The sequence below is a fragment of the Camelina sativa genome, chromosome 12, assembly GCF_030686135.1.
Source record: "Camelina sativa cultivar CO46 ecotype springtype chromosome 12, ASM3068613v1".
Lineage (NCBI taxonomy): Eukaryota > Viridiplantae > Streptophyta > Magnoliopsida > Brassicales > Brassicaceae > Camelina > Camelina sativa.
The window spans coordinates 2,155,499-2,168,024 of NC_141891.1; the positions used below are offsets into that span (position 1 = coordinate 2,155,499).

General features: G+C 28.9%; 2 protein-coding genes and 1 long non-coding RNA gene across 3 annotated transcripts; 1 reads left to right on the forward strand and 2 right to left on the reverse strand.

Annotated features, from left to right (window-relative positions):
* Window positions 1-6,913: 6,913 nt before the first annotated feature.
* Window positions 6,914-8,248, reverse strand: LOC147930117 (uncharacterized). Its single transcript, XR_015573644.1, has 2 exons — window positions 7,898-8,248; window positions 6,914-7,172 (listed from the first exon to the last, which is right to left on the reverse strand). It is a non-coding gene; the product is annotated as an uncharacterized LOC147930117 (long non-coding RNA).
* Window positions 8,249-9,200: 952 nt separating this feature from the next.
* Window positions 9,201-10,131, forward strand: LOC104729633 (nucleolin 2-like). Its single transcript, XM_010448592.3, has 4 exons — window positions 9,201-9,339; window positions 9,466-9,527; window positions 9,615-9,758; window positions 9,848-10,131. The coding sequence occupies exons 1-4, from the start codon at window positions 9,286-9,288 to the stop codon at window positions 9,963-9,965; spliced, it is 378 nt and encodes a 125-aa protein (XP_010446894.1). The 5' UTR covers window positions 9,201-9,285; the 3' UTR covers window positions 9,966-10,131.
* Window positions 10,132-10,690: 559 nt separating this feature from the next.
* Window positions 10,691-12,133, reverse strand: LOC104729634 (inactive serine/threonine-protein kinase ZRK12). The gene has a single exon (XM_010448593.2). It carries the CDS (start codon window positions 12,027-12,029, stop codon window positions 10,764-10,766), a length of 1,266 nt encoding a protein of 421 aa, XP_010446895.1. The 5' UTR covers window positions 12,030-12,133; the 3' UTR covers window positions 10,691-10,763.
* Window positions 12,134-12,526: the final 393 nt, after the last annotated feature.

Below are 12,526 nucleotides of genomic sequence, written 5' to 3' on the forward strand. Positions count from 1 at the left end.
TATTTTGCCTTTACAAGATTACAAAAATTATTTCTAATGTCCTCTACATGGTTTGTCACATTACGACACGTATAAGAGTGGTGCACGAGTTTTGAGTTGATTTGCTTGCGAGATATATTACGGATTTACGGGGTTGGTACATCTGGTTGCTGGTTGGCTATTCTCATTAACGTGGAATGATTTTATTTTAACTTGTTTACTTATTACCAATATATCATAAGAGTTCGTAGAAACCAAACTAGACAAAACCTAAATATTGAACACAAAACAAATCTTTTAAATTCTTTAAACAAACTACTGGTCATACTCAATCCAAAGGCAACTAAATCTAATATTAGAATTTCATATTTGTAATGTAAAACTGTGAGAAACTAAAATAATCACGCAAATTAAAGTACGTAATTGCAAATTTGATGATCATATCATATGTAGACATAATATAGAGTGACACGACACTCGTCACTATGTAAGAAATACACTCTTCTGATAAGTGAGTGGTTATGTTTAAAACTAGGGATGAGAACCCGCGCGTTGCGCGGGGTTGTATGCTAATCAGTTTTAATTTTATTTTTATGTAAACTCAGAGGTATATCATTAATTAAAAAACTATATATATACTATTCTATAAAATTATTATAATTTACATTTTATTTTTTGAATTTAGTGTTTTACACTCTTAGCACATGTGCTTAGTTGGTACTGATTGTGAAACCCCGGCTTGAAATTATAAATTGGGGGTTAAAAAATATATTTGAAATTAAATGTTCCCATGAAAGTGGTATTTACTTTAATTTTTTATTTTTTTACTGTACAATTATATATGATAGTATTTTGTCTGATTTACCATTTGGTTTAAATGTGTGTTAGGCAATTATCGAAAATATTTTTTTTTTCCCATTTGATGAGCCTATTTGTTATTTTAGTATTTGATATTTTTGCTTATTATGTTTGTTTTGTGGGTTTTGTTCTGTAATTATTTACTTCTTATTTTTTTTTTCTGTGACGGCATTGGCTTTGCTCTGGTTCTCTATTTCTTTCTTTTTTCTTCATCTATTCATCCTCTGTTTCCAGCTTCGGCTTTCTTTTTTGTTGTACCAACTTGGATTGCAATTTATGATGTAGTGTGGATGTAGACTAAGTGAGTTTCCTATTTCCTGGCTGGGAGATTTTTTATTTTGTTGATTAAGTTTGTTGTTTTTTAAATTTTAATTGTTATATTGTTTGATGGTAATAGTTTTTCCTCCAATTTGATTTATAGGATGAAAAAAGGAAGTAAAGATTTGGGTTATTTGTATAATATTTTTGTTTTTAATGTCAAAATATACATACACCTTTCGTTATTTGTGTGGTTGGATTACAAATCTTACTATGCAATTACAATTTTTTTTTCCTTTATATCTTCTAAACACACAGTCAATTTAATCCTAACGAAGTAACAAACTAACATTGTCGGTTAAAGACCATTATCTTTAATTAGTGAAATTGTCTAAAAAGTCAATCACGTGAGAGAGAGAACTAAACTTTACCCTCTTCTTTATTTGGAAGCAACACCACATTCTTCTCGCCCGATACTCGCCGGCTCCGATTTGCTTCTTGTAAATCCTGGCCACTGTAGAAACGTTAGTTCTAACACCATTGATCTTCTCCATTGGTACCTCTGATTCAGTTTTCTCCGATCTTTGTGATCTCTGTGATATCAGGAAGATGACGACAACGTTTTGTCTAGCTTTTTTATTTAATGAGCTGATATCATTTGATTTAATAGGCTTATATAAAACCCAACGAATTTGATAATTTTTGCTGCTTTGCTGCTGACGTGGACACTTTCAAATGAGAGAAAACTGAGCTATTATATATATGATTTCCAATAATTGGTCAAGTCTACTAACTCGTTACTGTTTAATGCATTGATGATACTCATACACGTGTATAAAGGATATGATTAATTCATAGATTTTATAACATTAAATTAAGTATTCATATGATTTGCCTCATCGTATACTGTCAGTCCCCTAGACCAAAGTACACGTATATAAAACCTTAATTTGATAAATTTAATATAGATAATGGCACCAATAATTACATGTTCTATCACGTTATGTTACTATTCTCGTTAATATAAAAAATATTTAAAACAAACATTCTTTTTAGCAATAGCTAAAGAATATCTGTCACCTAATTGTCAATGATCCTTAATTATTGGAACTAGCTACCACGTCAATGATCTTACTAAAAAAGAATCTTACACCAATTATCATCAATTGGATAAGTACTAAGTACTAACTAGAAGAAAGACGTGGCTAAAGTAATTTGAGACAATGTTATTCTATATACAACTAAGTTGTGCTCATTGATCATGAACAACGAATCCTACCACTTTAAAATATAATCCTAATAATGATATTTTGGATATCTAGTAAAAGATCAAGTTTATGCACACCAGCACATGGATTTCAGTTTTGAAATCAGTATTTGTAACTCTTTATTTTTTTTCACATGTTCCATCACATTTTGTGAAAAAGAAATAATGTGTTGTGTTAACTTGCTGGATTTGGCAACAAAAATTGTAAGACTTTTTCCAGTTACCTTTTTCACAAGGTAAGTAACAAGGGTAGCATTATTGAGATGTCCAAGCTTTGAATCAGAAGATCCAGATCAAGGAACTTTACGGGACTCTACACGATGTCTTTTCTCTCACTGATAACTTCGAGTTTGTGTCTTTTAATTATATGAATTACTAATTTTGAAAACTAAGATTTATATAATAAGATAATTTTACTCTAACACAAAATCTCGGTTGGTAACTCTTCGTCAATGCTAAATATTTTTCAAAAAATTTGTTTGATGAAAATACATATATATTCATATATTTATATTTTAACTTCGAGTATATTTATATTTCATTTTCTATTTATTATCTTATTATATAAATCTTAGTTTTCAAAGTTAGTAATTCATATAATCGCGACATGTGTCAAGTCTATCGATAATATTTGGACATGTGTGAAAATAATTTTTATTTAATTATTTTAAGAAAATTAAAAAATCTTTAAAATAAAAGGATTACAACTAATACTTTTGAAAAGTATATAAAACCAAAATTAATCTTTGATATCACTAATTCTAATAGAAAAATTATCTATTAAATTACTAATTTCAATAGGAAAATATGTACAATTTATATGGAAAATATTTGCAATTTATAAGGAAAATATTTTCAATTTAATTGCAATTATTATTTATTATAATCATATAGTAAAAGTAAATTTATACAGAAAATGATTAAATTATGCAAAGGTTTAATGTATTAAAACTAGTGATTAACATAATATAAAAAATAAGATAATTAAGATAAGAAATTAATATAAATTTCTTAAGTTTTTCAATCGGTGAATGATTTGATAGCGTACTCGATATTATTATGTTATTATATAAACTTTGGTGTTCAAAGTTAGTAACTCATGTGATCACGACACATTTCAATTTTAACAATTAAATATTTTGTCATGTGTTATACAAAATTTTTGTTTATTTATTATAATCATATAGTAAAAGTAAATTTATACAGAAAATGATTAAATTATACAAAGGTTTAATGTATTAAAACTAGTGATTAACATAATATAAAAAATAAGATAATTAAGATAAGAAATTAATGTAAATTTCTTAAGTTTTTCAATCGGTGAATGATTTGATAGCGTACTCAATATTATTATGTTATTATATAAACTTTGGTGTTCAAAGTTAGTAACTCATGTGATCACGACACATTTCAATTTTAAAAATATTTTGTCATGTGTTATACAAAAATTTTGTTTTAACAAATTTTTAATTTATAAGAAATTAAAAATTTAAACAATCTAATAAATTAAAAATATAGTTAATATATATATATAATACTAATTATAATTTTAAAGTACTAATTCTATAAGGGATCTTTATTGGAAGAACACTTTTGGGTGTTCTTAGAGTAAAAATATTATGAAAATAATATAAGAACATTAGTTTAGATCTTTTGTTAAGAAGTTTGTTATTGGAAGAACATGTTTAAGATCATAAGATTTAATAATATAATAATTTTAAATATATTACATTTATAAATACTTTAAAAATAACATTTAAATTGCAAACTTATAAAACTTTTACTAAAATTCAAAATACAATACCAAATTTTTATGAAACAGAAAAAACATTAAAGATAAAAAAAAAAACAAACAAACATATTACTTAATTAAAGCACACAAACATTTTATTTAATTAATACATAGTTTAATGTCCAAATTTATTCCATATATTCTCAATCAAATCCTATTTTAATTTGTGAAAAATTGTTTGCAAAAAATTGTATCCATTCACAGCTTGTCACGTCAGCTTAGAACTGAGTCAAAATCAGTTATACATCAAGAACCAATATGGACATTGTTCAATATATTTATCATTTTATTGGACTAAGAACATCCAAACTGTTCTGCCAATGCAGATGGCCTAAGAAAAAGAATTAAGAAAATTATACAATTAATTACTATAATACCATAATTAAATAAATTACCCTGTCAATTATTAATCCTAAAAGAAAAAGGATTATAGATATTCACCTTTACATAAACAAATAAATTTTAAAGAGTTTAATGTCTCTGTCAATCAGAGCCTAAGCAAAAGTTCTGGCACCCTTTGACTTTATCAACCTTTCTTAGGACAATATCCATAGGGTGCGGATAATTATGTTTCAATAGACACCATCCGGTTGAGAGAGAACAGCTCGGATTAATGAAACTACAAATCTCTGAAGCCCAGCAACTCTTGCCACATGAATAGCTGTGTTGAATTGTTACATAACAATTCCAACACAAAGTTCCGGTCAGTAACAGCGTCAATGCTACATAGAGGAAGAAAAAAACATAGTTTAGGCATAAGTCTTAAAAGAAGATAATGTAATCAATACAAATACTATGAACAAACCTGTTTCTCATAGGTCTGGTAAAAGCAAGAGCTTGTGCAACAAAAGACCTGTATATCGGTAGATAACTTCCAGCCAAATCACAAGTCCCCAAGGGACGAACATTAAGTCTGACTTGACACTCAACATAATGAGTAATATCGCGGTCCAACTGCAAAGACATGTTCTAGTTAAAAAGCACATATATAAGTATCTTATTATATAAATCTTAGTTTTCAAAATTAGTAATTCATATAATCGCAACATATGACAAGTCTATCGATAATATTTGGACATGTGTGAAAATAATTTTTATTTAATTATTTTAAGAAAATTAAAAAATCTTTAAAATAAAAGGGTTACAACTAATACTTTTGAAAAGTATATAAAACCAAAATTAATCTATTATATCATTAATTTTAATAGAAAAATTATCTATTAAACTACTAATTTCAATAGAAAAATATGTACAATTTATAAGGAAAATATTTGCAATTTATAAGGAAACTATTTTCAATTTAATTGCAATTATTATTTATTATAATCATATAGTAAAAGTAAATTTATACAGAAAAATAATTAAAGTATGCAAAGGTTTAATGTATTAAAATGAGTGATTAACATAATATAAAAAATAAGATAATTAAGATAAGAAATTAATGTAAATTTCTTAAGTTTTTTCAATCGGTGAATAATTTGATAGCGTACTCAATATTATTATGTTATTATATAAACTTTGGTGTTCAAAGTTAGTAACACATGTGATCACGACACATTTTAATTTTAATAATTAAAGATTTTGTCATGTGTTATATAAAAACTTTGTTTTTACAAATTTTAAATTATAAGAAATTAAAAATTTAAACAATCTAATAAATTAAACATATAGTTAATATATATATATTTATAATACTAATTCTAATTTTAAAGTACTAATTCTATAAGAAAAAGAATTAAGTCTCCAAGGGACAAACATTAAGTCTGACTTGACACTCAACATAACGAGTAATATCGCGGTCCAACTTCAAAGACAAGTTCTAGTTAAAAAGTACATATATAAGTATAATTAACAACACAAGAGAAATTACAAACCTACCTGCTCTACATAAGCTAAGAGAAGTGAAACAGACTGAGTCATTTGGAGATTAGGCGTATAACTAGGAACGACTAAAGACTTGTTCCTCACAGCTAGTTGAATCAATACTGTATAGTCTATTGATAATATTTGGACATGTATGAAAAGAAAATTTATTTAGTAATTCTAAGAAAATTTAAAAAGAAAAGGATTACAATTAATACTTTTGAAAAGTATATAAAACCAAAAGTAATCTATTACATCACTAATTCTAATAGAAAATTTATCTATTAAATTAATAATATTAATAGGAAAATATGTGCAATTAATAAGTAAAATATTTGCAATTAATAAGGAAAATATTTGCAATTAATAAGGAAAATATTTTCAATTTAATTAGAATTATTATTATTATAATCATATAGTAAAAATAAATTAATACAGAAAAGTGATTAAAGTATGCAAATGTTTTTACTATATAAAGTATGCAAATGTTTTTACTATTAAAAATAAATTAATACAGAAAAGTGATTAGCATAATATAAGAAAAATAAGATAATTAAAATAAGAAACTAATGTAAATTTCTTAAGTTTTTCAATTGGTGAATAGTTTGATAGCGTATTCAATATTATGTTATTACATAAATTTTATTTTTCAAAGTTAGTAAATCATATGATCGCGACACATTTCAATTTTAATAATTAAAGATTTTGTCATGTGTTATACAAAACTTTGTTTTAACAAAATTTTAAATTATAATAAATTAAAATTTAAAACAATCTAATAAAAATAAAAATATATTTAATATATATATAAATAATACTAATTCTAATTTTAAATTACTAATTCTATAAGAAAAATAATTAAGAAAATTATACAATTAATTACTATAATTAAATAATTAAATAACTTATACTGTCAATTATTAATCCTAAAAGACAAAGGATTGTAGATATTCACCTTTACATAGACAAAAAAATTTCTCATAATACACACTTGTCACAAAAAAATACGATGGAAGACACAAGAGGAGTTGCACCGCCGCCGAATCCTACCACCGCCACTGGTGAGTTGCCGAATCCTACCACCGCCACCGGTGAGTTGCCGAATCCTACCATTGTCGCCAATGAGTTGCCGAATCCTACCATATCGACGGTCGTCTATGATAGAGAAAAAGACGGCGGTAAGAAGAAGGTAAAAAAAAAAAATTCTCATAATAACATCTTTGAGTTTTTGATTAATTTATGATAATGTTAGTATAGTTTTATTTAAAACTAGTTTGACAAGTAGTAAAATTATTACGTATGAGATTATAAAATATGAAACAAATATTTTAAAGATATTGTTACTTTTCAAATATGAGATAAAATTAGTTTTCAGTTTTTTCTTTGAGAATTATGTTTTATTGATTTTTAGTTTTTTAAAATATTAAGTAAGATATAAATTTGATACAATGCATTCAATTATTATGTTATTTGTTCATGATTTTAGACACTTTCTTTCCAAATTAAAGTCATGGAAAGTATCACAAAAATATAGGGATTATTTGGAGCACTTTTCAAGATTTTAGAAAAATAATCAACAAAACTCTTAACTCACTAGCAATTTTTAACAATCTTTCACTTATTCACTTTTAATGATTTTGTTGAATTCTTCAAAAATCTTTATAAATAAGAAGTCTGAAAATAATAAAGCAATAAAAGTATGAAAATATCTGATTTTGACAAGGATTTCATCAATACACTTACGACACTAGAGCCTAGTAACAATAGCACATAGGTCAATAACGCTGCCTATGTTATTGACTGTTAAAAATAATAAAGCAATAAAAATATGAAAAATCTGATTTTGACAAAGTCAATAACGCTGGTAACAGTAAACTTACGACACCAGAGCCTAGTAACAGTAGCACATAGGTCAATAACGCTACTTGCTCTCTGAAATTTCTTAGAAGAATCACCAATTGATTTGCAAAGGGCTGCTTTAATGTTCATGAGAAAATCATCTGAATCTGTAGGAACATCTAGAGTATTGCTGGCAACCAGTGCTACAAGTTCACCAAGACAGACCAAAATTTGATCTCTATCACTATCAATTATAAGTGCTTGTTAAAAAAACAGACCAAAATTAGCACAATTTTAAAGAAAACTCAGTAAGATTTCAAAGAGAAAGCTGAATCAATTGCTTGCCTGCTTTAGCTAACATTTGGCAATGAACTATTTTGGCCTCGATGTAATTACTAAAAAAAGCCGATCAAAAGAGATATTAGATCTGAACATCAACTTAGGATTTGCAAGTAAAACCCCTTAATCTCAACCGCATGAGAAAGAAAATGGTAATCCATATAGAGGGGATTCAAATATCATTCATGGTATTCAAATAACATATATATATATATACATAGATATAATTTTATAAATATAATTATGCTTCCAAATAGGATATATAATTTTATAATATTTGAAATGGATTCTCAAGAGCTAACAGCCCTCACTCAAGGAGAGTAATAAACGATCTATTTGCCACCTTTTGTATTTTGAGTAATATGGACTGCACAAGGAGGTCAATAACACTCACACCAAATCAGAGACTTCGACCCAAAAAGAAAAAGGAGAAAAAACTCAGACTTGACCACGTGGACTGCACACGGGAGTCAATGCTGACAAAAAAAAAAAAAGAACCAAGCTGGAAAGGACAGTTTTATCTCTCATATAGATAATCATATACATATTTAAAATACTAAATTTTATTTAATTAAAATTATTTATTTTTATTATACGTTAACACTTTTGTAACTTCCATAATATTATTAGTATTGTAATAAATGACTAATAACAAATAAAAACATAATAAATATTAAAATATATTATTATGTATTTATTGTATTTTGTAACTTTCATATAGTTTATGTAACTTTTTATAGATATAAACTGATATAAGGATTAATGCATTAATTAATCATTTTAAGATATTAAACAATAATGATGTTTTGAATTACTTTAATAACAATAATTATTATAATTTATCGCATATTAATTTTTTAAAATATAACTTATGGTCGAAATTTTTTTTAAAAAAAATTCAAGATATTAATACATTTTAGACAATGCAGACAATAAAAAAGAAAAAAAAAAGCCAAGCCGGAAAAGACAGTTTTAACCCTAAAGCAATAATATAAATATCTTCGTCCTCTGTTCTCCTCGGTCTAAAACTGAAACCCCTTAAGACGTAGAAATTATCATCAGATCAGATCAGATCAGATCCTACGGGTAAATGAAATCCTTCTCAAATGAATCGTTTGGTCAACCGACATATTCCAACTATAGGGTAATCTTCCTCTCCTTTTAATTATGGCTCTCTGTTTTCTCGATTAATGGTTGGTTTCTTCACAAATTTTTCTACGTACATATTTAAGAAATACATCTGATTAGATCATCATCTTTTGTACTTTAGAAGGGGTATCTGTTTGATTCTAAACCTGAAGTAAGAGCCTTCTTCGAGAAACCACGACGCAGGTAAAATTGTTTTTCCAGACACGTGTTCTATCTTCGTTAATTATCATGCATGTGTACGTTGATGATATATATATTGAATTATTGTAGTTGGGTTGTTGATGTTGAGGGATTCGACACTTCGCTTCCTGAGGATGAGATCAGGGAAGCTTTGACCAATCATTTCTGGTTATGTGGAGGAATCGTTAAAGTTTTCCTTGACGACAAAGACCCTAAAACCGATGTTCTCAACAGGTTTGTTTGTGGCTTCTTTCTTAATTTCTTTGTGACCCTAAAACCGATGTTCTCAACACCTGTGTTCCTGTTTCTTTGTTTTTAAACAGCCATGCTACTATTGTCATGGTCGGAGATGACGCTGCTGAGTATGTGTTGGAACTTAATGGAAGTGAACTGGGTGGAAGGAAACTAGTTGTTAAAGTCAAACGTTTCCCAGGTACATAAATTTGGATCGGAGGACTAGAAAAGCTCGCTCGTTCGCTCTTTCAGATCGTGTGTTCTACAATAACAATATCTTAATTTCTTTTATTATGTATTTGTCTGGAGCTTAATTTAAGCTCCCCATATGTATATGACAGTTTGTGTGTGGATGTTTAATTAAGCTCAATAATCATTGATTAGTAGTAGGTAGACAAAAAAAAAAAAAAGCTGCTTCCTATACAAGCGTCTGGAGTGTACATGATATGTGAAAACCACAATCCCTCCAGACTTTCCCCTTCTTATCTTACCAAGATCTGTCGCGGCGACTGATTCCGCAGACGCTGGAAATTCTAGCGACTGTAATTCTGTTTTTTTTTCTCTCACTTCAGATCTATTGTAGCGACTCTCCACTCATCTAATCTCCATCTCTCCTTCTGTTTTTCCGTTATATTTTGTGTCGCTAATGTTGGTCGCTGCGATTAACAAACGAACAGGGCCATATATATTACTTACATCAATGAACCATGTTTTTTTCCGATTTGTTAACTCATTTGCCCATTAAGCATAGTTCTCTGCATTCAAACCTCTGAAACTACGTAAACTTTAGAACATAGTAGTTTTTATACGACTTTGTGTTATTGACTTGGGAGGTTATTTCCCTTAGAAGATATATATGTATCAATAACGAAAACAGACGGATGGATCAAAACCAAAAACACACAGATACAAGTACTAAAGGGACGTAAAAGTAAACAAGGAAAAGATATGCGCTTGATAATTAAATAGGGAGTGTCTTAATACAAGCAAGAATCGAAGATATTGTCAGCACATTCTTGGCTTTTTTCTGAGAAACCGAAACCAGCTCAACAGAACCCATTGAAACATTTGGTGAAATACCTCAAGGCATGCAATACATGTAAGCAATGGCTTTGTGTTTGTAGTCTGGTTTGCGAGGAGAACTGTCGAAGGAACGTCTTGGGGAGAGTTCAATTGGGGAGTTTCACCTGAAGGAGAAGAGGAGTACTCGTCGGTAATAAGAGATGTTTGTTGTATCTTCTTTAGTTCTTTGGCAACTTCCACCATGGTTGGAATTTCCCCTTTATGACCGACGCATCTCAGTGAGAGCATTAGGAAAGCTTTCATTTGACAAAGCTCTAGTTCTGAAATTTTACCCACCATCTTTTCTGTCATTTCTGGATCTGCAATCTCTTCTATTCTTTGCTTTTCCATGAATTTGAACCATTTAAAATAAAACGGATAAGCCGAACTCCTCATGGTTTCAGAGTCATTATCATCATTCCCTTCACCGTAAGCTTCTTCTTCTTTTTCACAAACATCACGATTCCAAAATCTTTTTTGTCCCATTAGAAACCTTAGCATTAACATTCCAATGGCAAAGACATCAGTTTCCTCGGAGACCACGCCATACATTATGTACTTATAGTCCAAGTATGCTCCCACTACTCTATCAACCTGTACAGATGTTTCTCCTTCTGGAATGGAGACGCAGCAAGAGAAATCAGTCAGCTTCGCGTCACCATCTTCATCCAGAAAAATATTATCAAGACTCATACACCTATATACGAAGGGCCTTGGGAAGGCAGTGTGAAGGTAAGCTAAAGCAGTGGCGATATCCTCTGCTATCTTCATTCTCCTTTTCCACGTCTGCTCACTTATATCTAAGATGTAATGTTTCTTTACAGCACCATAAACCATGACTGGAAATTCAAACTCCAGACAACATCCAACAAATTTCAAAAAGTTTTTGTGACCACTCACCATCGATGATACTGCTATGTCCCGGCAAATATCTTCATCTACATTTATATCCTTGTCACGGACGAGTATTTTGCAGTGGTTCTCGATTTTACCTGAATACCATCGCATCGAATACTCACTGAAACCACCAAGTACTTTGGAAATACGACTAGACTTGCTGAAATCGTCGGTGGCTTTGCGGATCTCATCAGAAGAGAAGAATTTGATGGGATTGGATTTGCCATCGCAACATTCTATCAGATCTTCTAACAACTTCGCCCCTCTCGCTGATATTCGCTTCTTCTTCCTTATCCTCCACCACCAACCCATCTCTACATCCCAAAAAAAAAAAAAAAAGAAAAAAAAAACCTTTACTTTGAAACCAAATATGACCAGAGGATGCAAGACCTCACACAATGACTTGTAAACGAAATGGGATTAGATTTTTAAAGTACTCAATTCTTTGTTGACTTATTGACTATTCAATTCTTACGTCCTCCCGCGTCAAAAGATAGCTGGTCAATGGAAAGGGGGACCTACTACCGAAGATTAGAAATAAAACATTTTTAATTGTTCTTTTTTGACATTAATATTTTCAATCTATCTTAACGTTTTAAGAAATTTTGGATTTTTGGTGATTTTTAGTATTTTCAATAATTTTTTATTACATTTATATTTTCAATCTATCTTACCATTTTAAGAAAATTTGGTTTTTTTGGTAATTTTAATTCACTAGATTTTTTCGTACATCTCTCATATCATGGACCAGAACATTTTATATGATCTCTTTCCAAGCTTCGTCTCTCGAACCAGCGACTTCTAGACTT

Bases quoted from the DNA above. Each gene is read 5' to 3' on its own strand.
- LOC104729634 (XM_010448593.2), bottom strand. From the start codon at position 12,029: ATGGGTTGGTGGTGGAGGATAAGGAAGAAGAAGCGAATATCAGCGAGA.
- LOC104729633 (XM_010448592.3), top strand. From the start codon at position 9,286: ATGAAATCCTTCTCAAATGAATCGTTTGGTCAACCGACATATTCCAAC. The intron at 9,528-9,614 runs GTAAAATTGTTT...GAATTATTGTAG, and splicing joins TTCGAGAAACCACGACGCAG to TTGGGTTGTTGATGTTGAGG. The intron at 9,759-9,847 runs GTTTGTTTGTGG...GTTTTTAAACAG, and splicing joins AAAACCGATGTTCTCAACAG to CCATGCTACTATTGTCATGG.